Source organism: Juglans microcarpa x Juglans regia, chromosome 5D (assembly GCF_004785595.1).
Source record: "Juglans microcarpa x Juglans regia isolate MS1-56 chromosome 5D, Jm3101_v1.0, whole genome shotgun sequence".
NCBI classification, from domain to species: domain Eukaryota; kingdom Viridiplantae; phylum Streptophyta; class Magnoliopsida; order Fagales; family Juglandaceae; genus Juglans; species Juglans microcarpa x Juglans regia.
Window position 1 is genome coordinate 12481065 of NC_054602.1, and position 26433 is coordinate 12507497.

The 26433-nt window shown below is 37.2% G+C and overlaps 3 protein-coding genes and 1 long non-coding RNA gene across 9 annotated transcripts; 3 read left to right on the plus strand and 1 right to left on the minus strand.

Moving 5' to 3' along the window:
* Positions 1-25073, plus strand: LOC121265555 (high mobility group B protein 14-like). Its single transcript, XM_041169218.1, has 7 exons — positions 1-92; positions 18014-18190; positions 18740-18919; positions 20431-20488; positions 20612-20656; positions 24563-24643; positions 24728-25073. Exons 2-7 carry the CDS (start codon positions 18105-18107, stop codon positions 24779-24781), a joined length of 504 nt encoding a protein of 167 aa, XP_041025152.1. The 5' UTR covers positions 1-92; positions 18014-18104; the 3' UTR covers positions 24782-25073.
* Positions 9853-12838, plus strand: LOC121265689 (protein FAR1-RELATED SEQUENCE 5-like). Its single transcript, XM_041169376.1, has 3 exons — positions 9853-12151; positions 12234-12359; positions 12821-12838. Exons 1-3 carry the CDS (start codon positions 10022-10024, stop codon positions 12836-12838), a joined length of 2274 nt encoding a protein of 757 aa, XP_041025310.1. The 5' UTR covers positions 9853-10021.
* Positions 13011-14758, plus strand: LOC121265690 (60S acidic ribosomal protein P2-like). The gene is made up of 3 exons (XM_041169378.1): positions 13011-13109; positions 13793-14038; positions 14505-14758. Exons 1-3 carry the CDS (start codon positions 13011-13013, stop codon positions 14529-14531), a joined length of 372 nt encoding a protein of 123 aa, XP_041025312.1. The 3' UTR covers positions 14532-14758.
* On the minus strand, positions 15005-17635 carry LOC121265556. Of its 6 annotated transcripts, none has more exons than XR_005940691.1 (4): positions 17561-17635; positions 17414-17465; positions 15346-15517; positions 15005-15248 (listed from the first exon to the last, which is right to left on the minus strand). It is a non-coding gene; the product is annotated as an uncharacterized LOC121265556 (long non-coding RNA). The 6 variants fall into 6 exon arrangements; XR_005940689.1 differs by having other exon boundaries at positions 17414-17505; positions 17561-17591; XR_005940690.1 differs by having other exon boundaries at positions 17419-17505; positions 17561-17590.
* Positions 25074-26433: the final 1360 nt, after the last annotated feature.

A 26433-nucleotide genomic window follows, 5' to 3' on the forward strand; every position in this document is an offset into this window, starting at 1 on the left:
CCTTATTTATCATTGTTGTTGATATCGCTTGGCATTGTACTTACATTTTTTAGCACAATCTTTTGTACCTCTGTGACAAAGAACCTTTTTTTCTAGAAAAAGTTTGGGGAGCAGCCCCTATTTGCATCAGCCGGATCACACACATGACGTGGCCTAAACAAATTTACCAATTTCTCCCTAAGTCCCCGAACCCCATCTCAGTCCCCCTCTATCTCACCACGCACTCCTCCCCTTGCATCTCAGCCCTAACCCCTCCCCTTCCATCTCAGACTTATCGATTTAATAAAATAATAAATAATAAAAAAAATTACCTTCCCATCGCCATGGCCGGAGCTCACTACCTCTTCATCTCTCTCTCTCTCTCTCTCTCTAAAACTCGAAGTGAAAAAAGGAGTATTTGAAACCCAAGATTCTATATTTTTATTTTTTGGTCTCCCTTTGTCTGTTTCTCGTGGTTGAAGCGAGGAATCCAGTGTCGTATTGAATCCGTGAAGGTCTAGTTTGGTAGACGAGGAAGCCCATACTAGCAAGACTTCGCAGGTGAGGAAGAAAAATACACCTTTTTTTTGTTTTGGCTTTCTTCTTTTTGTTACGGGACTAGTGATAAGATTTTTACATATGGTGAACTTATTCTTTTACTCCTGAATTTGCTTAGTCTGATTGTTTGTAATTTTTTTTTTTCATCATCTTGGTTTTGTGTTAATTTCTGAGTGATTCTAGTGATTTTTTTTTTGCCCATATTGTGTTTGATGGAATGATTACTTCACCAAATGGACTTCCTTGGCTTTTTTTTTTTTATTTTTTTATTATTTTTTTTTTTTTTATGAATAGCTTTTTAAGCATTCAATGAAACTAAATGACAGTTTCTGGTTTGCATATATGACAATTCATATTGTTTTAGAAATAGCTCAACACATATCTAATTGGTCAACATCTCATTCTTAAATTATTGATATTTTTCTTCCTTCTTGTGTTCAGTACTTTGATGGGTGGCAAACTCAATTTTCAGCAGGTACCTGGGTATGCCTACTCTTATGTTTTAACTATATAAGAACTAATGAATGCTTGAGATGGTGAGATTTTTGTTAGTACCTGAAAATGATTCATTACTTTCCATTTATTTATAACACTATTAAATTTAATTGACTAATGAGATCAATCAGTTGAGGAGCTAGTTGATTTATTAAAATCAATTGACTCAATTGTTGGTGGTATGTATAATTGGATATCACTGCATGCTATTTGGTTTCCCATGATAATATGAGGCCACTGTATTCCAGATGGCAGAGGATGATAGTATGACAATTTGCATATATGACTTTCAAAGCTTATATCACTTCTGTATTGTCTTGTTGATTATGGTCATATTCTCAACGTAATGCTACCAACTAGTCCCTGCAAAATGTGATATATAGAGGCTGTGGATTTAGTTTCCACCAAACATCAAACATAATAATAATAATTATGATAATAATTACCATTAATCAAAATATTGCACTAATTTTTGCACATCTTTTGAAAACAGAGTAATCTGATCTTGGGTTACTGAGACCTTGAGAAATATATGTGATTGTTTGGTTTCTGTTTTGAAGCTATTGGCATTTTACTAGTGACGATTTTGACGATTTAATCTGTCTCTAAAACTTCCTCCAATTTTATTCATTAGGTATTTTTTGCTAAAAAGATGAGAGGCAGGGGTTTGTGGCAACTTGGGCAATCATTAACCCGTCGGCTTTCATGGTGGTTGTTGGCTTTCCAAGGTGGCAGCAGATTGGTGTCTCTAGCTGGGTAACCTTGGCCTGTGTTGGACATGGAAGGCGGTACAAGTTTGCTTTGTGGGGTTTGTTAGTTTAATATAGAAGTACTCGATCAGTTTGTGGGGTCTGTTAGTTTAAAAAGCTTGTTTGGAGGAGATGATCAATTAGGAGGAGACCAGACGTTACCTCCCTGAACATCAACATCTTCTACATATATTGAAGTACTAGATTGGCTTGGAGGAAGAGGAGCTCCAATTGGTTGTGACCTTTGTAATGACCTTTAAATGAAAAGTTGTGTAATGAAAACAGCTTAGCTCCATATAGGTTTCCTTACTTTTCAATGAAATCTGTGTACTTTTCAATGAAATCTGTGTACTTTTTAATGAAATATGTCTTTTCATATTGGTTACATATGTTTATTGTATATTGGATCTACTTTGCAAAATTGCACAGAAATTATGATACAAGAACGATGCCTAAATGGTGACCACATGAAGGCTCAAGCTGTACTTTCAAATTTCATTCACTCAAAATATATGCATATATAAGATTTATATTACTCAATTAACCCTCTGCCAGCCGAACACCATTTACATCAGATCTTCCTCTAATTGTTTGCGCTTTGGAGTTTGAACAACAAAAAACTATAAAAACACTACAAAAGACAACCATTAAAACCATTTTGCAATCTTGCCAAATTCCCTCATCTCATTCACATGAAATAAACTTATACAGAGATCAGTGCATGCGTAGTCTCCAACTGGTATAAATTAAAGTTGTACAAGAACTAATTAATACATAGCAAATGAAAATCTGGTCTTGTCATCCTTTCCAATCTTGTCAAAATCCTCCACCTGAAAGAAGTGACACAAAGCCATTCAAAACTTAATTCCTTCTACGAATGTGTCTAAATTAGTGCACAATTGTGCATCTTTTTCTTTGCATTTTTTTTGTTTTCTCAGAGTCCACTTAACCAATTTACTGCTTGGTTGGTAGTCCACTGTATTTTGTTCTTCCTCATCTGTCAACCACCTTTTGAATGCTGCAATAAAGTTGAAGAGAGGAGAAAACAACTTTAGCATCATGGAAGCAACTCGAAGTGTGGCGCCCCCAATCCCCCTTATATAAATACACAGGGATCGAGACGCCAGGATGGTGACAACACGGTCACACATCCCAACGAAGTGCCAGTGTGTGTACATGCAACAGTGTACAAATATAATAACGCAGCGGATAGTCAACTAAGTACCAGAATTTAAATACAAATATTTAAAACAATTTATCTTTAAAAAATTATACAGTCATCCCAAATATAATACAAAAGGTGAATACATAAACTGATAAAAACACATAACTCACTAAACAGGAGCAATCCCAGATCACTCCTCCAACGGAGCCAAGCTAAGGCTCGTCATCATCATCTGCATCAAAATCTGCGATACCATAAAATGGTACCACAGGTAAGTATAAACCAAACAACTCTCGGGATAAAAATACATTAATGCAACCAACAATATAGCAAAATACAGTTAACCATAAAATACCATTTTTTCCCAGAAAAATGATTATTTCCAACACACGCCAAAAATCCCATTTTGGCCCAAAATATCCGTAACACATTTTCCCATAAAATGATTCACACAAACAATCCAATTATCGGACACTGTAGGCGGGAATCGCAGGCGGGACTCTACCACCGTCCCTGCTTACCACCATCCCTACCGCGTGCACCGTAGGCGGGAATCACAGGCGGGACACAACCACCATCCTTGCTTACCACCATCCCTAACGCGTGCACCGTAGGCGGGAATCACAGGCGGGACTCTACCACCATCCCTGCTTACCACCATCCCTACAGTTCCTTTACACACAATAAATACTTAACAGAGCACTGTAGGCGGGAATCACAGGCGGGACACAACCACCATCCCTGCTTACCACCATCCCTACAGTCTCTTTCCTTTTACTCACATGAAAATCCAAATCCAATAAATACATAAACATGTATGCAATACACGAAAACCCAGTTTTCTTTACAAACATGATCATGCATGCAATATGCGATGTACGTGAACAAGTCATAACCAACAACCACAATTCACAATGCAAACAAACACAACTCCGTCCACAATCCATCCAACCCCGAAACTCCTCGGACTCAGTCCGGCAAAACAACCCAATTCACAGATAATATGCGTTAGTGCAAAAATATATTTAAATCACGAAAGTTCTTTAAGGAAAATACTTACAGTGCAATATAATAATTTCCGGAGGATCTCGAAGTTGCAAGTGGTGATTTCTGAGCAACACCACAGTGTAAAATACACTGTGGCCGTGGGTCACAATTACCAACTTTTCAACGAGGACAAACGAAGACCCAAGATTGATAGGGTAGGGCCTAGGGAGGTCGGTGAAGCCAATGGTGGCGGTGGTTTGCCGTGGGTGGCGGCGGAATGGGCGGTAGAAGACCAAAATGCCCAAATCGGAAATGTAGTTGGTGGAGCTTCACCGGTGACGGATCGGAGGTGGGGTTGGGTCCAATGGGTTGCCAAGAGGTCGGGGATGAAGTGGTAGGAAGATGGTGGCCAATGGTGGTGCGACGGCGGCGCAACGGCGGAAGGAGTGCCGCGGCTTCGAAGAGCTACTGGTGGTTAACGGCGGCACGGATGGAGGTAAGGTTGGTGGGGTGAGGTCGCCGGCGGCTGGGAAGCTAATGGGCTGGGCGGTGAGGGCCACCGCCGGCTCACGGCGGCGCTGGCGTGAAGGTGGCCCGCTACTTCGTGGGGGGCGTGTGGGCTACCGGCGGCGAGGTAGGGGCTGAGGTTTGGGAGGTGAGGTCGCCGGAGGGAGGGGGAGCTGGTCGGCTGGGCGGTGTCGCGCACGGCGGCGCGACGGCGGCGCTGGGAGGAGACGATGGAAACGGGCGGAGGAGAGGAGAGAGAGAGATCGCGCGGGAAGGAGAGGAAATGAGGAAAAAAAAAGAAAAGAAAGAAAAGAAAAAGGAAGGAAAGAAAAAATGGAGGAAAAGAAATGAGGTCCAATCCTCATAACTTGGGTCACAAAAAAGATCCAACGGAGACGATTTTAAAACCACAAGTTAAATAAAATAATTTAAATGTAATGGTAAAGTCAAATTGAAATAATTAAATCCCACAGTAATTAATTTAAATATTAAAAGCAATTTAAATGCATAATAATAAATAAATATTTGGAAAGCACAAAAAAATAATTTTCACCAAATAAAATCATAGAAATAAACTTACTAAAAATCCAACCAATTTTAAAATAAGAGGATAAATTTTTGAACAATAAAAAATAATCCTTCAGTAAAAATACACTGAAATACGGGGTGTTACACGAAGTCTACTATAGCATATTCCAAAGGAAAACCGTGCATAAAGGAAGTATACACAAACTTCTTAAAAAATAAAAAAAAATCAAGTTAAAAACAGACAGGTCGCAATAATATAAGTAGCCTATCTCATGGTGGAATTGATGTACAAGAATCAATGATATGCTAAAGAAACTCTATAGCAATCAGAAAAAAGGTAGCCTATCTCAATAATCGTGATAACATAGTCTACCGATGCATCTCACAATCAAGTGAAACATTGTCATGCAGATAGCAAATCACTAGAAACAGAACCATGGACAGACATAGAGTAAGTGACTCAATCAGAGCCATTGTCATGTATATATATATATCTCACATCCTGGTATATATATGGAGCTGGTATATGCATGCATGCATTGCATAATTACTATTTTTCTTTTTGGATTTGAGTGCAATGTAAACTATATTGGTTGTTTTTAAGTTTTGCCTCTACTGAGTTAATCAACATGCTGAAAACTGTGAGGAGGAAAGCTTCCAGACTTAATTCAAAATAGTAGCAGGAAACCCAAAATAAAAAAGCAACTGGCACCACATTTTTCAACCTTGTCACTCCAATTCATAGATTTTAAGGCAAACAAAGAAGACTATAAAATTGTTGTTTTGCCCTGCCTGAGTTCAGAAGCCCATTCCAGGCCAAGTCCAAGGAAAGTTGGAACTTGATAATTCACAAGCAGAGCTTAACTCTCTAAAGTTCAGACAACTTAAAATCATGTGTTTGACTTAAAACTAATTGCACATGGTTCAGACGATTTAGAACTCACTAGTTCAAAGTTATTTAACTCAAAGTTGTCCAGTGAGACCATGCAGAATTTGGTAGGTCTAAGCAGCATTCCATAGGAGGAAAACAAAAATTTCTCAACATGATTTACTAAGAACAATTAATTAATTACAAACAAACAATCATATAGATTGCTAATATCATTCTACTCGGAAACTTGGTTTCTTCAAGGAGGGTAAAGTCAAGTACCCTAATTGGTTTCCACTTCTGTGTCTTAAATTTAGGATGAGAAGAAGGATAACTCCAATATCGATTAATATTCCTACCAATAACTCAAAGGCAAAAAAATAAAAAAAGTGGGGTGGGATGGGAAAAAATCTTAGCTGGTGAAAAAACTCCAAAATTGGTCAATTTTTTATTTATTAATATAACACCGCTGCATGCAACTTTTAGTAAAAGAAGACTTGGTGGTCACATAAAGCTTCCAAATTGCTTTCAATCATCTATTCAATGCTTTCACTTATATGCTCATGTCGTATGCCTTCTCCAATGACTAGTGAAGCCATTGCATAACTTTGGCCATAGCCTTCCAAACAACCGCCAATATTTTATTATACAACTCTTAAAAAGTGACAACATAATATTAATGGTAAGTTTAGAAAACTTTACTTGAGGTGATCAGGCAAAGAGGAATAAACATATTTCCCGATAAAGCAAGTTAGTACGTAAAATATTTCCTGTATTACTTCTATGGTCTACTAAAAGACATCTATTACATATCCCTATGAGCACAGAGGAGCACATTCTCTTACACAAGAAACTTGCTTATGAAACACATCAGACAAAAAGAGCCATTGACTGACAGAAATGAGATTGATAAATATATTGCATGTGCTATGAGCCAATAGCAAGCTTAGTTAAGACATCCTATAAACATGAAAGAGAATTTGTGTGGGAAAAGAAAGAAATTGAAAAATGTAGAATGTCACTGGATTGATCTTGTACTACTCCATGGGAGAATCAAAAACATGGAGATTAGTTATTACTCTGTCTTTGCATTCTTCATCAAAGCAATGATTCTACAGTCTGATATAGATTAATTATCTAAATCGAGATTAATGTGTAATTGTTAGGAAAGAACTGTAATTAATAGATCATAATTGGAGGGGCACCACATTTCTACTTACTTTAAGTAAAAAAGAAGACCATAATGGCATGGAGATTTGTGGGAGGGAGGGGGATGGAAGTCAGAGAGAGAGAGAGATAAGAAAGTTACCATTGGGGCCACAAAGGATTATCTAAATGTCTTCTTTTCTGTCAAGAAGCCCCAATTGCATCACAGAGATAAAAAAAAAAAAAAATTATAAAAAAAAAAATCCATTTTCTTCCTTACACTTGTAGCAAGTGCTATCGTTTTCTTTTTTTATTTCAATAATTTCTGCAATAATATGAATTATTACTTGAGAGCCATCACCAAAACTAATCCTGAGGAGTTTTAGGATTCTTCAGAAGGGTGGGCTTGAGATTTTTCAATCACATATATGCCTCCCATGCTCCTAGCACCCTTATTTTCCATTATAAACTAGTAGCTTAAATTATTCTATGAAAACTAAAAATGTAACTATTCCCATAGGACTCCACATCAGTGGTATCCAAGTACCCACATATTTGTATGCAAGAAGATTAAGGATTAAGTTAACAAATCCTTTCTAAATCAAAGACACAATCTTCAGTCGACCAATTATACCAAACTATAAATACAAGAAACAAATCTCATCAACAAATTAACAGTCCAAAAAAAAAAAGCAGTAACTATATCTAATTGGAACTCCAAAATAAATCAAAATAAGAAAGGAAACATAGCCTTTGGCCTAATTTGGATACCCATTTGGGTTTCTTTCAATCAGATGTCCTAAATCCTGTAAAATATAAATGCATAGATGCGTGTAAAGAGAGAAATACAAACAAGAAGTAAGAGAGGAGGAGGAGAGAGCAGAGAATAAATCGGTCTTCACATACATTTTCAAACTGCGCAATCTTGGTTTGGGCAGAGGGAGGGTCGCTCAGAGAGGCGGCATCGCCAGTGGCGGTGGGCAGAGCAACGACGCGACGCGAGCGAAGGAGGAAATTTTCATACGGGACAAATTCGAATGAAGTAAGAAAGAGAAAAACAGTAAAATGAAAATACACGTTTTGAATTTTTAGATATTTTTAAAAAGAGTAACACTATACGAAATCCACTGTAGCGGTGCACTCAGTGCACTCAGTACGTGGATTTCATTTTTTTTTTTAAAAAAAAAAAAAAATCAAAACGTGCGTTTTGATTGAAGACTGGTTTGAAAATTCGTTTCATTCGTTTCTGCCATTTGAATTCATGCCGCGAAACCCCTGCTCCATCGCGACCCGCGTCTCCTTCCACAACCCATCACCTCCCGGCGACGCCGTCTGTCTCATCAGTGCCACCGAGCGGCAGTCCTCCGAGTGCCCAGTGCCTCCACTGTCCCGTGAGCTCGTTTGAACGGAGCAAAGAATATTTGAATCCCGCGAAACCCCCTTCCTCGCCACGAACCCGCGTCCGTCGGCTTCCGCTTGCCAGCGCCACCTCGCGACGACTTCTTCTTCCCAGCGCCACCTCGAGACGCTCGTACGTCTACCCAGCGCCGCCGCTCCCCGCGAGCTGATCGAACGGACCAAACCAACGACGGGTAAGAGTGCTCTGTTTCGCCAAATGGTTTTGTAGGTAAATATTATACTACCATTTTCCCGTCCATACATGCTATGTACATCATGATTTTTGTGTTTTCTGAGATGAGTATGCTTAGGGCATGGAGAAATTTCCAGAAAATGATATTTGCTATTATAATCTGTATTTACATGTGAAAACATTGAGGAAAACCTGTGTGTTGTCTCCTAATGTTATCAAGATGCAACTGAGGTTGTCATTAACAAATATGCTAAATTTTAATTTTCAGATTTAATATTTATGCTGATGTGTGAAAGCTTGATCAGAAGTTGTTTATTAGTGATCATAGTTAATATTTGAGCTTATTTAATTTTGGTTGCTTTAAAAGTTGTTTATTAGTGATCATAGTTAATCATTCCAATGAATTGTTCCTTCCGAAACATATATTTTTTTAAGAGTATAATTAATTAGAAGAAAATGTGGTAAAATAGAAAACAGTTTCATGTCAACAAAAGAACAAAATCTTTTAAACTTCATGTGTAGTGAAGACCAATTTGATTAAACAGTATGAGAAGAAAGCAAACTTTTGACTTCTTAAATAATAGGAAGTCTCAAAATATGGCTATAGCATAGATAGGATGCTGTCAAAGTAATTGTTTTTGCAATATTCATAAAAAAAAAAAAAAAAAATGTGTCCAATAAGTGTCTTGCAATAGTTTCATGAAAACACTATTAGAAACTATTCCGAGCACTGAGATTAGAATATATTTTAACTCATTTTTTTTGTTCTTGACAAGTAGAAAGACATGAAAATAGACTAACTAAATACTTGCTACATGATTCGATGGATTCCATGAATTGGAAATATCTGTTTCTGCTCACTGAGAGTGATTTGTTTCTATTTTTTCCGTTCAAACAATAATTGTACGTTTGTATTTCATTTACGTAGAAAGTGCTTATATTTTCAGATTTTGCATTACGTATGAGGGTTTAATCTTTATTTTTCTTCTTTTGCCATCTTGGAAGACTGGATAGAAATTATCGGAAGACATTCTTAGCCTTATTGTGATGGGGGAAAATGAAGATAGAATGCATCCTTTTGATATAAATATGCCCTACAATTCCCCGAGTACTCCAGTAGATTATAGCCCATTTTCTGATTCATTTGAGGTATATTTATTTGAATTTTTATATTTTAGAAGTTAACATGTTAAATTTTTTAGAGTCATCCAATTTTCCCTAACAACGTGCCTGTTGCAGCATATGCCACCTTATATGTCCTACCACCCTCCGCCGAGTAATCCAGATGACTTGAGGCAAGAAGTGCCCCCGACGTCAATTGTGCCAACCGATACCACATTTGAACAAAATCTTGGAAGTACATCACGGATGACTGCTGAAAGTGTTCTTGATGCCGATGGTAGTACAGTTTTATTTGCCTTGATTATAATCATTGTAATTTTGTTTTGATGCTAATCCATATGTTTCCATTTTTAGACATGGTCTTCGACATAAATGAATATTTAGAGGGTACCACTGTTGTCGATGATGATGAAGTACGAGTTGAAGCACCAAGATCTGGGATGGAATTTGACAGTATGAAAGATCTTACAGCCTACTATAAGCAGTATGCGAAGCAAGAGGGTTTTGGTGTACGGACACAAAGGACTAGGAAAGATGATGAAGGGAGGCCTGTGTACGTGACTGTTGGTTGTGCCCGTGGCGGAAAGTACAATCCTACGAACAATAATATCTCGAAGCCACGACCAACAACTAGAACGGATTGTAAAGCAAGAGTAAATGCGACATTGAGCAAGAATGATAAATGGGTTTTCACCACTGTTGAAAATGTGCACAACCACATAACTGTGAGCCCCAAGAAGACAAGATTCTTGCGATCTCACAAACATCTAGATGAATACAGTCAAAGGATCCTCGACCTAAATGATCGAGCCGGTATACGAATGAACAAGAATTTTTATTCTCTTGTCGTTGATGCGGGGGGTTTTGAGAATCTTCAGTTTCAAGAGAAAGATTGTCGGAATTTCATTGACAAGGCTCGACATTTAAGGTTGGGTAAAGGTGGTGGCGAAGCACTTAATCAGTATTTCCAAAGAATGAGAGATCGGAATGATGGGTTCGTTTCTAACATGGACTTGGATGATGAGGGAAGGTTACGAAATGTATTTTGGGCTGATGCTCGGAGTCGAGCGGCGTATGAGTATTTCGGAGACGTAGTAACATTTGATACAACGTACCTAACAAATAGGTACGGGATGCCTTTTGCGCCATTCGTTGGTGTTAATCATCATGGTCAGTCCATATTATTAGGAGCGGGATTGCTTTCAAACGAGGACACTGAAACTTTTGTGTGGTTGTTCCGAATGTGGTTGGATTGTATGAATGGTCGGGCGCCCAAAGCCATGATAACCGACCAAGATCGGGCAATGAAGAGTGCTATTGCCATTGTATTCCCTGAAACTCGTCACAGATATTGTTTATGGCATATAATGCGCAAACTTCCAGAGAAGTTAGGATCTCATGCGCAATTCAATGCGGGGTTGAAGACTGACCTTCATACTGCATTATATGACTCACATACCAGCGGTGAATTTGAGGAGAGCTGGGGTCAAGTAATTGTGAAGTATGATCTCCACGGCAATAAATGGCTTCAATCCTTATATGAGGAAAGGTCTTTTTGGGTTCCAGCTTACTTGAAAAGTGTATTCTGGGCTGGAATGAGCACAACACAAAGGTCGGAAAGCATGAATGCATTTTTCGATGGGTATGTCCATTCCGGTACCACGTTGAAGGAATTCGTCGACCAATTTGATAATGCTCTTAGAAAGAAGGTGGAGTTAGAGACAATGGCTGATTTCAATTCTAATAACCAAACTATTCCCTGCGTGTCCCATTTTAATATTGAGAAGCAGTTCCAAAGGTTATATACAAATGCAAAGTTCAAAGAAGTACAAAGAGAATTACTGGGCCTAATGTGTTGTAATTGTTCGTTGGTAAGCACAGAAGGGTGCATTTTAAAATACCAAGTGTTGGATGAAATATGTACTGATGACCACATCAAAACCTTGGATTTCTGTGTTTACTATAACGAAGAGGAGGTGGAGGTCAAATGCACGTGTGCACTGTTTCAGACGATGGGGATTCTATGTAGGCATGCACTTAGAGTTTGCCAGTTGAAAAAGATTAATGTGCTGCCAAATGTATATGTGTTGGATCGTTGGAGAAAGGACTTAAAGAGGACATACACATTAGTCAGAAGCAGTTACGATGACCAGCGGGACAGAGCAGATGCACGGAATTATGAGCGGGTGCTTAAAAGATGTTCAAAATTAGCCACCAAAATATCCTCTGATAATAAAAAAATCAGTGCTTTCTTGCGTGTTGTTGATGAGTTTGAGACAAAATGTGAAGGTTCAACACTAGAGTCGGAATATGAACAAACGAAGGCCAAAGCAAATGTTGTCTTGGATAATGGTAAGAAGATACGAAGCCCCAACGTGGTTCGAGGGAAAGGGAGACCCCCAAGTAAGAGGAAGGTTCCACCAGTGGAAAAGTTGGCAACAAAGAGAAAGAAACCGGTATGACATCATGTCTAATTTCGCATTGTTTTAAGTTAATATTATGAATCTAATATCTGTCTATTTATGTATTGGACCTCAGACTTCCAGGAAAATCTTGGTAGATGAAACACAATTGGGTGAGACATCGGGATCTGAACAACACCAATTTGATGATGGGGTTGATGTTGGAACACAAAACAGCATTTTTACACAATCAACTGCAGAGGTTCATTGTGTCTTTTAAATAACTGACAACCATGTATTACATCATGATGCACACTTGTAACCCTACAATTGTTTTATTTCAGATGTGTCACCATCTCGATGCACACTTGTAATCTCATGGTGATGAGAAGCCACATTTTTTGAAGCTCTTGGAGAGGGTATGTTGTAGTTAAAGAGGAAAATATCATGACAATTTTGAAAATGATGCAATCTTTCTATTTGAAAATGATGCAATCTCATTTCTTTTTTTTTTAAGGAGAAGCTGGAATTTGGGAGTTCGGGGAGTAACTTGACTCTGGGGCCGTAGCTCATTTTAATTATCTTGCAATTTTTTTTCCCCGTTTAGTATTATTTTGCATGATTGGCTCTGTCGATTTTTCTTTAAAGTGTTCTTTTTAGATACTTGTATTTCTCATTGATTTGTCTTTATATCCTCTAACATTGTTTGATTGTATTTCTCAGATCTGCCGCCGGGAATGAGTTGCTGTTTTTTTGTGTTTTAGAGGGTTGGGTGGTAGTTTTGTGGCTTTATATCCTCCTAGTGCAGTTTTGGTATCCATGGGTGTATGTCAATGGTAAGGTTTTTTGTGGAGATGCAACGAGTAATTTTTTGTACCTCTTGGAGATTGGAGATCAAAGGTGTTTTGGTACCATGACCCAACAAGTTTTGGAGGAGTACTACAAAATTTTGGCAGTTGATGATGATGCAACTGAGGAAAATATCAGTTTAAATTACCTAAGTTTTGCACTGGTTAGTGATCTCTCTTTCAAGGTTAACATGTATGAATGGTGGTTTTTCCATTGCTTCATTGTCAAAAGTTCTTGTCATTAACTTCAATGGGACAATGGGTCAGCCGTCTTATTAGTGATTCTGTGGAAGGCAGCAATGGCTACTTTTGCTGCGTAATAATCACTTTTCTTGCTGGTGGAAGGCAGCAATGGCTTGTTTTTATAACTTCCTTGCTTTTTATATCATGCAGTTATATTTTTTATCATAGATTGCCATTTTAGAATAATAGAATGATTTATTCTTCAATACTTTTAGATTTGGTACATTTGAACATGACTCAGTAATCTATTACTCCTATCAGCTTCCATTTCTTTGACTTATTCATCTCATTTCTTCATTGCACATATGAGTTTATAGTTTGGTTGGGGTGATTTTTAAATGAAGTTTCCTTCCAAGATAAATAATGTTCTATTTCTTCATGTTGTTATCCAACTCTGCGAGCAATTGGTTCTTATGCTTCTATTTGAAAGTAATGTGTATTTTTTCTTTTCCAGGGGCTTCTGTAATGCTGGCAGAGTTGGCAATAGCTTGTGTTGTTATATATGAATAAAATTATTTATTTGAAACATTGAATATCTGATGCAAGTTGTCAGCTTTATGATTATAAACCTTGAAGGAGCATATGTTTAATTTTGTATGGTTAATTATCTGGGTTTGCAGTTGGAGCCGAAGCTGATGATGATAAGATAGTGCTTCTTCTGTCACTGGTCAAGGGCAAAGACATTACAGAACTTATTGCTACTGGGCGGGAGAAGTTGGCCGTTATGTCTTCTGCTCATGATGGTTTTGCAGTTGCAGCCACAGGTGCAGATGGTGGTGCTGTTGCTCATGCTGCTGCGGAGCCAAAGAAAGAGCTGGAAAAGGTGGAGGAGAAAGAGGAATCTGATGAAGTAAGCTCTTGAGCTTGACGTACATTATGATCATTTTCCTCTAATTTTGCACCGCTCGTATTCTAATATTAAAATTGTAGTTGTGTCTAGTGGCATGCTAAATTTAATTAATTTACGTCATTGAATTTAATTACATTGTCTTAGATCTTTCCTGCCCATGTTAATGTAACAACAGTTTTACTTGTTCAATTGAGTACTACTGCTGCACGCATTATAGCCTATAGGGCGTTCAAAAAGATTGATTATATCATTATATAGCATGCATCTCTTTACCACCTAAGCAGTCAGCTTAAGTACTATATATTTATTTAGGTTAGATGGGCTAATAAATGTAATGTGCCACCTATATATTTTCATGTACTCCAACAAGAGAAAAAAAAAATGTTGACATATATATATATATATATATATATTATGATCTGTTTCTTGATATTATCTGATTTGTTTTGCCTTGAACTTGTTGCAGGAAATGTGCTTCAGTCTCTTTGATTAAGAAGTACTTGGTTCATTTGTCAGTCTATGAATATCCAAGCTCCAATACACGGCGCCGGCGTGAGAATGAATTGTAGTAGTTTATAGCTTATAATTTTGTAGTTTATAGCTTAGTTTTAGGCAGAAAAAAGGCTGGATCAGTACTTACCACCCTAATGTCATATTTGAATTTGTTCTATTATTTTATCCGAGGATTTGATTTATTATATATCTTACTTATATCTTGCCCCTCTTGGCATATCATGACAATTCTGGGTTTATTGCTATCAACAACCAAAATGGATTCAGAAACCGGATGATTCGAAAACAAAGCCAAGATACTTGAAGAGAATAGATTCAGCTCATTTAATCGAGCTCAGCAGTAGCTTCAAACTGTTATTCTAACAGATTAGAGTAAGTCCTAATTTATACAACATGCTTTTTAATCTAATGTGTCTACATCAAAAATTTATACAACGTGCTTTTTACATTACATTTATCCAAACCAAGCAAACAATATTACAAAGGTGATAATCCAGTACAAATACAATAACTTTCGCTTTTCCTTTTTCAGATTCTTCGCTATCTCTCTCACTTTTTCTTCCCTTTTCCGAACGGCATACTCGCGGCATAATACATCATCCCATGTATTACGCCGCGAGTTCTGTTTTAATAACATGTTCTCCACTAACAACTGAAAAATATCCGCCCATACGAAGAATTCACACCTCGCATCTTCCTGCACACAATACGAACTCCCAAATTAATATGACACAAAGTACAACCCGCAACAGCAAATCAATTAGTTTAATATGACAAATATTAAGTTGCTTTACCGTATTATATTTGGGGCAGGCAAAAAATCTCCTTCCTGGATTTTTCTTAGTGTAGGACGTCTTTAGTGGCGTTTTCAAACCACACCAACAAGTTGGTGACTCCATCACAAAATCATTATCTAAAGATGATGATTGAGAAGATGCCATAGTGATTCTGTCAAAGGAAAGACAACTACAAACACAAGAGTCTGTCTCATATGAACAAAATTGAATACATAGTAATATTGCCTAGTGAATGTCTGATTAACTAAGACCATCATCAAATTTAAACATAACTTGATTTCAAGTAACCCAACACTAGCAGCTCATTATCATGTTTATGACAATAACCACACACTTCCATTCAAGGATACAATATTTATAAAGTTAAAATAATTAATGATGTAGTTAGTCATGGTAAATGTATATCTAAGTACACATTAGTGTTCCCAAATGGATAAAGATGCCAAAAAGAATACAGATTTGGATATTCAAGTTGCAGGGTTCAGTTTTCAGCTAGGAAAGTCCAGTTAATTGCAACATGATTGGCCGTTTATTATTATTTATTTGTATGGTTCTATATACAAGTACAAGTAGAGAAGATTAATTTTGAGTCATGGAGAAAAAATAAAGTTTCAGGAAAGGAAAAGAACAATCACAACACAAGCAAAGAAAGGTGAGTCTAAATAGACATGCATTTAAAATGTGCCACTTAATAGATTTGGTTAAAGAGACAAAATTTAAGAAGATGAGTTTTACTCATATCTCATTTCTAGGTTACTTTCACTGCAATAGCCTTATTGTGATGGCATTGCTACTCAAACCTTGGAGAGTGCAATAATTTTTTTTCTTCGGTAAGGGGGTTTAACTACACTAATAGAAAGCCATAGTCTAATTTTCTATTAACTAGTGTCAATAAAGTACAACCACATGCATGGTCTATTTCAAAGTAATCAAACCCAACCTAGGTAAGTGAAGAGAATATGCATTTTATTCTAATGAGAGTTGGACATATTGGAAGACAATAGTCTCCCCCAAAGCTAGTCCGAACCAGAGAGCTAATATAATAGGCAAAAACATCTCTCTTGCTGAAGATACTCAAGAAGCTTGTCTTGTTTTCATGACTCTCGAACCCTTGCAAAGCTCTCAGCTAGTTTGTTTTCCTATGCTTACAAATATATATATATATATATATATATATATATATATATATATATATATATATATACACACACATATATTCTCAGATCATCTCCTTCCAATATGTCAAGTAGATTATGCCTTGACATTTTTTTTACTAAAGAGGAAAAAATAATAAGGGTAAGTTATATTGGATGAGCGAGTTTGGCTCCAAGGAAAGAGGGGGGGAGAGGCTGGAAAAATGAACTGGAATTTACATATATCATACATACATAAATTATGGTCTTTTTTGGTAAGATGGCTGATCTGTAGCAGTTGGGGGTTTTCTAAAGTTTGGAGGACCATTGACCGAATTTAAGAAATTCAATTTTATAGTGATAATGCTTTCACTTATACATGGAGATAAAAGAAGAAAAGTCAGAAAGGTCCAATCATCATCATTGTCTCTCCCAAGATATGAATAAGAAATACCATTATTGTCTGGTCAGTTCTATATTCAGGTTTGTTAAGATGGATAGCCGATGGAAAAATTGTTTCTCAAATTTGTTTAACCTGATATAAGACATTAACACATGGAAGTCCACTATTGTACAAACCCTTTCTAATAATCTCTTTCAAGCTTCATCACGGATTCTTAAAACCTGTGCTAATATGCTTGCCTAGATAAATCTCAGACTGGAATGTGTTTATAATTGGTTAAAGAGACAGTTTCTTCTTTAAGTTTCATATTGTTTGCCCAGTTTGACACATTACTGCTATTGAGGATTTCTCTGCTTGTTCATATATTTGACCAGTAAACCTACAGCTCATATAACTAAACCCTAGAGGAAAAAAAATGTTGTAAACACAGAGAAAAAAAAATAATCGTATGACTAAACCCTAGAATCAGATAGGAAAAAAACGTAATACATGAAAAAGCTTCAGGAATATTATTTACAAGAAACTGTACATTACCCCTCCCGCAGCTCTGGGCTTCGTGTCGGTGGATTGAGGGCTTCAATCTGAGTGTGTCGAACACAGAGAGAGAGAAGAAGAAGAAACCTTAGCGAATAAGTGTAAATCTTAGAGGAGGAGAAGACGAAGAAGAAGATATAACCTGCGAGGAGCTCGGCCTTCGGGGGAGGAACTCAAAATCGCGGGACAGGGCCTCCCTTAGGGCAGAGGAGTCTCGGGGTGGGGGGGAGAATAAGGAAAGAGAAGGGATGGGAGACAAAACAGGGAGGGAGGAAACGCGGGGGGTTGGGGGAGAGTGAATCTTGAAGACGAAAGGGCAATCTCGCGTCTGGGGGGCTCGGGGAAGGGCTCGGGGAAACGACGCGGTAGGGTTGGGGGAGAGGAACGAATGTTGAAGACGAACGAATGTTGGGGGTAAATTGAAAATGAAACGAAAACGTGCGTTTGGGGGGAGGGGGGGTGTCTCGGACACGTCATGTGTGTAAATGAGTGCTGTCAAACAGTGGATGTATAATAGAGTTTTCCTTTTAAAAAAAATATAAACAGCGCAGCCACGTAAGGTGTGCAAATTGTACACCCCTAATGACCCGTAGTACTACTGATTCAGGGACACTGTTGAATTTACGATTTAACCCAAGGCTGTGTCCACCCCGAGTCACGGTCGACCACCGCAGAGAAAAAGGAAAATGGCGAAGAAAGCTAAGAAGTCCCAAGTATCTCGCTCATCTCGAGCTTCTACGTCGGCTAAGGCCCCCAAGGGAGCATCCAATGAGTAAGAACCTCTCGCTCCCTTTACTCTTGGTTATCCTTTACTCTTTAAGCTGCTGTAGGCTTTCTGCTTGGTTCCTGAGAATACCCAGAACGAGAAAAGGAAAGAAGAAAAGAAAAGGACAACTGCTCAATTTATTGGGTGTGGCGTTTTGGATTTTGAAAAGCCGAGAGCACAATTTAGCTTAGAAAATCAGTTGCATTCGGCTTTTTTGAGTGCCCGGGGTGGGGTTGGAGGGTTTTTTTTTTCCCTCTTGTTGGTGGTTTTCTCAGCAACCAAGATTAGTGTGAACGTATATCCAAACCACATCTCTAAAAGGTTCCAAAATCATAGAGATATTGAAAACAAAAAATGATATACATAGGAGAGGATTTTCGTTTTCCGGTTCATACGTCAGCAGCACTTTTATTATGCTTTCGTAGTGTATACCTAAATATTTTTGGTTTGATTTCTTGTAGTTTCATTAACGTCAACTTTTTTTTTTTTTTGGACAAGTAATATGAAAGTTTCATTAACGTCAACTAAAGAGTGGGTTTGCTTGAAAATTTACAGTGAAATGGCGTTGACGGTAACATCAAGCGAGGGGATGAGGAGATCGGCAAGGGTGAGCAAAGTTAGCGAGGGAAGGAGACCCAAGTTGGTAAAGAAGTCCAACGCAAAACAAAAGAAGAAAAAGAATAAATTTGATGATAAGAAGCCAAAAAAACCGCCAACTGCTTTCTTCTACTTCTTGTATGTGCCCTGTTTTATTTACAAGTAATTGGTATTTTGTTTTAGTGCTTGAATCCGCTAGACAAGATTAGACACTAGTACGGTATGCCAAAATTTAATCAGATTTAGGTGTGTTTGGCTGATAGTTACTAGACTACGGGGTGCTCATCCATTTAGATGCCATGCAAAGGTTTTTTCTTTTAAATAAAAAAAAAAAAAAAAATTATTGATATGAATGGAGTAGGCAAAGCCCGTGTATACATGAAGTATATAAAAGAACACCTAAATACATTTTAGGAACCAGAAATTAAAAACAGAAAACCATTAAGCAACTGTTCCTAAATACATCAGGAAGTATACAAAAGAACACCTAAATGCATCATGAACACTAGTTCCATTAAGCACAATGGCTGAAAACCAGAGCAATAAGGTGTGTACACTAGATGCCATGCAAAGATAATGGAGTTATTGAATTTTGGCACTGGCACAATCTATATTCGAGGTCATGCTTATGGAAGTAAACAAGTAATTGTAGCAAATTAGTTTATGTGCACAGTATGCTTCCCATGGCTATGTTTTGCTGTACTCTTGTGTGGGCAAAGGTGGACGTACTGGTTGAGAAATAAATGCATAGGCTATCTTTTATATCCCATTTTGATGGAGGAATGAAAAAGTAAGGGCCGACTTGATATACATCACCATATAATTTACCTTAATATGTACTAGAAAACACCTTGATATATATATGTGTGTGTGTGTATAGATTTAAAAGCCACCCCATCGATGCCTCCCATCTTTAAAACCTTCAGTCCTGAGTTAATTATGCTTCTTAAGAACATTGTTGGCAGCTTGACTTATTATTTCACCCATGTCATTATTATCATTTGTGAGCCATGCTGGGTAGAAAAGAGTCTCATCCTCATTTCATTTCCCAATTGCCTCTTTTTTGTCTCTCTGTTGCTGGTTTCTGTTGCTGTTGCTGGTTGCTGGTTTCTTAAGAACATGCCAATCTCCAAGCCTCTCTATGCATAGCTTCATGTGCTTCAGCCTCCCACTCCTATAGGGATGACCTTATCAGGTTCAACTACCGCACTTGACCCACCCTAGTGAGCTCTCTGTGAAATGTTCTCCAGCCCTTTCCATTTCTTCATTTTTTTTTTATAAGCAAGAGAATTTTATTAATACGAATGAAATAGGCGAAGCCCATGTACACAGGGAGTATACAACCCCCTGAAATACATTCTAAGAACCAGAAAAGGACAACAGAAAATCATGAGCACTATCTCTGTTAAGCACTGAAGCAGAAAACCAAAGCTGTAAGGAGTATGCAAAAAAATTTCGAAGTTCCCCCAAAGTGTGCTCCTTATCATTTCGAAGTTCTTCATTATTATCGTTGATGCTAGAAAATGAGTAGTATTGTCTCAATTGTGGCAGAATATTAGTAAGTTTACTATGGAAAGCTGTTCCATATGCGAGAACCTATCTTTGAACTTGTCTAACATCATAAAACTAATTTTACTTTGTTTTTCAAGGGAGGATTTTCGTAAGGAATTTCAAGACCAGAATCCAGATGTCAAGTCAATGCGTGATGTAAGTGGTGGGACATATATGTTTCAATTTTGCATTGTCTTATTAATTCAACGGCCTCAATTTTCTGGTTGCTCACTCTCTTCTTTCCTTTTTCATGAAATATGCTCTATTTCCATCTTTCAGATTGGCAAGGCATGTGGAGAGAAGTGGAAAATAATGACATATGAGGTTCGAGCTGCATCTATATTTAAGCATGCTTTTGTATTTTTCATTTGTAAGTTCTTTGGCGTAGGATTATGGATTATTCTCTTTGTTGAGTTGAGAAGAAGTTCCCTGGAAAACACTTGTTTTGTTGTCTAGTGTGAGTAATTAAGGTTGATTATGTTCCATATTGTTTTGCTTCTTTAATGTTTTAGACCTTGTTTTATTTACAGTGGTTTGAACTGACAAAATGTTAGTTGACCCCAATGTACTTGGTTACTCCTATTGATATATATATATATATATATATATATAATATTATTACTTATCAAAAAAAAAAAAAAATGTTAGTTGAATTAGTTAAAAATTTTGAGAAGTACCCTTGATAGTTTTGTATATAGGGGGTGATATACACTATGCCTGGCTATACTCTCTTATAACATAACTCAACTTTCCCTTGGTTGTATACACTTGAGTCCGTACAGCTCTTGTGACCTACAGTTGACGTTAAATAATCTTCTGTGCTGTTATTCTGGTTGGAAAAGTAATAATCCCTGACCTCCCCAATGGAAATTGGTGGATGATAATTTGATAATTCTAGTATCCCACATAAACCCAAGATCCTACTAAACTGCTGGAGTTTCCATTTGTCCCAATAAAATGTTACTTTTACCATATTACCCCATGATTGAGAGATGGAGTTGTTCTCTTTGTTTTTCAACAGATTGTATTACTTTAGATGGGGAAGAGGCGGTAATGACCAAATATGTTGGATCCCATTCAAAGAGGATCTTTGAGGTTAAATCCTATTTCAACGCATTCATTCGTCCTATTCGTTGACATATATTTGGAGAAACAAGGCATCTTTGAAGGTTTTTTTGGTCTTAATAGCCGCCTCAGGAATGATCTTAACCATGAATAATCTGATAAAGATGCATCTTGTAATAATGGATCGGTGTTCTATATGCTAACATAATGGGGAAAATATTTTTTTGATAAGTAAAAATATTATAAATATATATATCAAAAGGAGTAACCAAGTGCACTGATGTATATAAGAGAATACCTTGCCCATAATAGAAAACCCCTAATAACCCAAAAAGCCCGTGAAAAACAACCCAAAATACACCAAGCCCAAGCCCAACCCCTTGTTTCCCGTAGAATTAAAACTCTGTCCAAAAACCCCACCCCAACCCCTTGTTTCCCGTCTTCACAATGCCCTCCCTTTAGACTTTCCTCTAGTTGCGCTACCACCCTTAGCGTCGTAGTTGATTGTCGAAAAGAGACGCTGTAACTCCCTGCTTTTCTTGAAACTTGATTTGGTTTCAAGCAAGTGGCTTGCCTCGATCATAGTAATTAATTCTTTAAATTGGTCTTCACATCCTCCATGTGAAATTCCCACGAACTGCTGAATCTCATTAACTTTAGGCAGAATCCAATCTGCTATTGGAGGAAGAGAGACCAAGGGAGCCACAATATCCCCAGACACAGTATCCAGCTGCACTCCAGACTCTAGGCAAGGCACCAATGCCAAATCCATATTAAAATCTTGTACCTCCTCAGCAACTCCATTGGTTATCTCCAATGGTATGACATCAAGTCCCTTCACCTCTGGTGACCCTTTATGTGCAACTTCAGCGGGTCCCTTCACCAATGGTATGACACCATTTTTCTTCAACTCCGACGAGAGAGCCATAGTTTATTCGGGTACAGAAGTCACCTGAGGCGAATGGCATTCTATTACAGATGTCTCTATGCCGATACCCGACATAGAACCCACTTCAAATAACCTAGACTTCCTTTTGACCCGCCTAATGGGGAAAATATTAATCACCTTCTACTACATTGCGAGTTTGATGGGAGTTATTGTGGAGATATCAAGTTTTCAACACATTCGGGATTGAGTGGGTTATGTCCCAGTGAGCGGTTTGTTGGTATATTGGTGAAATATTTTTGGAAGCCATAAAAATTAAGAAATTTGAAGGATGGTTACCTATGGTTAATGTATGTGGCAAGAATGTAATGCCTGAATGTTTAAAAGCTGAGAGAAGAGAGTGATCGGGTTAAAAGCTATAGTATTCAGCAAGATGGTTGTAACACCCCAATCTCACACTGGGAAAATGAATAACTCATGTAGAGTAAGTTATGAAGGTAGTCATGAGTGCAATGCCAAGTCCCACATTATCTCTATTAGTGATTTTAGGGAAAATTCAGTTTACTAGTTTTTTTGGGTTATAGCGCAGAGGTGGTTGGCGCTTTCCTGGGGTTGTTGCATATGGTATCAAAGTCAAGTTGTAAAGCTAATCATGTGATATATTGGAGCTCTATGTGACATGACCCTGACTAGAATGTTAGGAATTTAAAAGGGAGGAGTTTGTAACACCCACTTCCATAGTGGGAAAATTAATAACTCACACAGTGTGTAAGTTTTAAAGGTAATCATGAGTGTTAAGTGTTAAGTCCTACGTTGGCTATTTACTGGCAGAAACTGAGTTTTCCAAGTGATTCTTGGAAATTTTCAAATTGACTAGTTTTTATGGGTTATAGTGCATATATGACTAATGCTTTCCTTTGGTCGTTACGCATACACTACCTTAGATTGAGTGTATGAAGGTGGTGAATAAGATCCCAAATAAATTGGGAGGGAGAAGTTCTTGCTCATTATAATGATTCCAAGGGGCTCCAATTGTAACCTTGACTAGTCTTTATGAAGTATATATGTCTTGTGGCTTGAACTTGCCTTAGGTAGTTACATATGGTATTAAAGCCAATGTTAGATACAAGTGTGGGACTTGAACCATGTCACCTATAATGGAATGACCTGACGAAGACATCAGGTATTTAAGGGGAGACATTTGTGATACCCTGAATTGGGTACAAGGGGTGGTGAGTGAGATTTCATATTTTTTGAGAGGGAGAAGTTTTTGTTCTTTATAATGAATCCAATTGACTTAAATTATAACCTTAATTAGTTCTTTTGGAATATAGGCCTAGATGTGGCTTGGGTTTTCCTTGAGTTATACAATGGAGGCTCACAACAACTCCCAAGTCTTTTGTTTCTTAGATTTCAAAGATGTTTGCTCCTTTCCTTCTTCTAGCTAGTTATGCATTTTCATTTGTATGCTTCCTGTGTAATTGGGTTGTGCCCCTTTACGCTTTGGTTGGAATATGATATTTAGTACTTGGGTTCTATATTTTCTTTCGTATGCTTCTGTGCACATGGCTTGGATTATGATATTACACACTGGTAGAGTTAGCTGGTAACTCGGTAATATTTCATAATAAGTATTAATGGTGATATTTCTTATGTGGATGCTATTTAACTATTTGACCAGGCGTAGGTGACTACTCTCTTTGAGAAAAAAGTTAATCAACATTTTTTTCTTCTCTCTACTGATTAAAAAAAAAAAAAATCTCTGTATGTATAAAAAAGTAAACGACATTTTATTGAGCTTTGACTTGAATACAACAGCCTCTTGTTTAAATATGACCAGAACTTCAAGGACTCTCCTTTAGGCTCTTCAGGAGCCACTACAGCAATTGGAAATATATTGTATAGAGTTTATTGCAGTAATAAATTTTTGATTCACAGGGTTTGAAGAACAGTCCCTCGCATATTTTTTGTGTGATGGTCTTTTTAAAGCTGTTGAATGCTGTACATTTGGAGATTTGTATTATGGGGGAATTTTGATCTTAGACTTTTTGTCATTGGTAAAATAATAGTTCTTTCCTAATCAAAGCTCCTCATTTCACTTTAATATGTTATTAGTTTACCTATATTTTGGTATAAAGTATCAAAAGATGTTGCTTATTTTGATTACTTTTCCAAACATCATATTGCAAAGATTCTAGGAGGAAACTGGCAAGAGTTCTGCCACTCTAAATCCTTTTTTTTTTTTTGGTTGCCTGTGTTTGTTGTGGTTCTTGCAATAGGATAAAGTTCAGTATTACGACATAGCCACTGAGAAACGGGCAGTGTTTGACAGAGCCATGGCGGATTATATCAAGAGAAAGGTGAACTAGCTTTACATGTTCTTCTTTGTTGTTTGCCGCAGTAGTAAATGAGGCAAATTATATGAAAACATTTATCTTTTGCAGGAAAGCGGTGAGGATGTAGAGACTGAGGATTCTGATTCAGAGTTTGATGAGTAGAACTGTGGGATTGTTCTGTAAAAGGTAACGTCTATAGGGGTAAATAGTGGTTGGGCAACAGGTTGTATATTGACCGACGAATCATTTGTCATATGAAACGGTCTGTGTCTGTATCATTTTTGTGTAGATGACTGCTTGCAATTGCTTTCTTTGATAACAAAAATTTGACAGTGTGTCATTTAGTATGATTTTGTTAGGAGCTTGGTTTCTGCCAAGTTGTTTCTCGGATTAAATTGCTTTGAATTTGATAAAGAAAACTGAAAACAATGGCTGGCTTTACTTGGCCAAGTGAGTTCTGGTTTGCAACAACCATACCCGCTCATATGTTCATATAACATAAATTACTTTAGAGTTCTCTCTCTCTCTCTCTCCAAAAAAACAAAAAGAAAAAGGAAAAAGAACTTTTAGGAGAGCCTTTTATTATAATTGGACAGAAGTTATCTATAATTTCAGAGATGTCATGAACGAGAGGGATTGGAGGGTTGGCACAAATTAGATTGCTTTGTGATCGTAGGATTTCTGGTATGTTTGTACCTGACTGCTGTTTTCTTAACCACACAGACCTTTTGAGGAGCTTCACACGCAATTTTGTTAGGAATCGTGCTACTTAGCATCCTATTTGATAACCATTTTATACAACCATCAACTATTTTTTCAGTTTTTTCTTCCAGCCATAATTGATGCATGTCAATAGAAAGTCATTTTCATTTAAAGAAAATGTAGAATTTTGAAATATATATATATAATTTCTGTTCATAATTGTAGAAAATGGTTGTATAATGGAATGATAATTATCATTTTTCACTTTGTTATCCCAGTAGGATGGCGCACAATCCGTGTGGTTTCAAGAAAGGTTTGTGATTGGGAGACATTAAACAATCATAATTTATTCATGCCATTTATGGCCATAATTCAATTCTAACCACATACAAGTCCAAAAATAAAAGAGGAAGATAATACTTGGGGCTCAAAGGGCTTTGGTATTTTTCTTAAATAAAAAAAAGGAGGTTTTTATATATTATTTGGTGGACACTATGTTAACTTGAAATCTACAACGGTTTTTATATATTATTAAGAAAAATGGGCTTTTGTGACCATTTAATTGCGGCGACAAGACCATTTATGACCAAAAAAGACTCATTTTGTCTGTAAATAGTCATTTTACTGGAATTAACTAGCCATAAATAAGTAGTTTTCTTGTAGTGAGTAGTAAAAAAGTAATAAAAAAATATTAAATAATAGTGAATAATAATAAAAAGTAAGTGAAAAGTAAATAAAATTATGAATAGTAGTAAGATATTCTCAGAATATCTGAGAATACCTTGACACCCTTTGTAATGAGAACTTCGAGATCACCCCTTTCATTCTGGGGTGACGGAGGGATCATACCATTCGAGCTTTTTTTTTTTCATGCTTTTTCCAGAGGTATGGAGAAAGTTACAATCAATAAGATTTTCCTAATCCTCTCTTTCCGAAAGGAAGAAGTTGAAATCATTTTTCCTTTTTGTAGGGACCAAGAGATAGGATCTAGCCATAAGAAGAATGCTTGGTTGATAAATAACTCTGATAAATAAACATATCTCATTACACTGATTGGGGGTGTTCGTAGTGACTAAGGGGGTCGTAGTAGTAGGTTTGATTTGAAAAAATAT

Coding starts and splice junctions, on each gene's coding strand:
- LOC121265689 (XM_041169376.1), top strand. CDS start 10,022: ATGCTAATCCATATGTTTCCATTTTTAGACATGGTCTTCGACATAAAT. Junction 12,152..12,233: donor CAACAAAGAGAAAGAAACCG/GTATGACATCAT, acceptor ATTGGACCTCAG/ACTTCCAGGAAAATCTTGGT.
- LOC121265690 (XM_041169378.1), top strand. CDS start 13,011: ATGACCCAACAAGTTTTGGAGGAGTACTACAAAATTTTGGCAGTTGAT. Junction 13,110..13,792: donor ATTACCTAAGTTTTGCACTG/GTTAGTGATCTC, acceptor TTGTATGGTTAA/TTATCTGGGTTTGCAGTTGG. Junction 14,039..14,504: donor AGAAAGAGGAATCTGATGAA/GTAAGCTCTTGA, acceptor AACTTGTTGCAG/GAAATGTGCTTCAGTCTCTT.
- LOC121265555 (XM_041169218.1), top strand. CDS start 18,105: ATGGCGAAGAAAGCTAAGAAGTCCCAAGTATCTCGCTCATCTCGAGCT. Junction 18,191..18,739: donor CCCAAGGGAGCATCCAATGA/GTAAGAACCTCT, acceptor GAAAATTTACAG/TGAAATGGCGTTGACGGTAA. Junction 20,489..20,611: donor ATGTCAAGTCAATGCGTGAT/GTAAGTGGTGGG, acceptor TCCATCTTTCAG/ATTGGCAAGGCATGTGGAGA.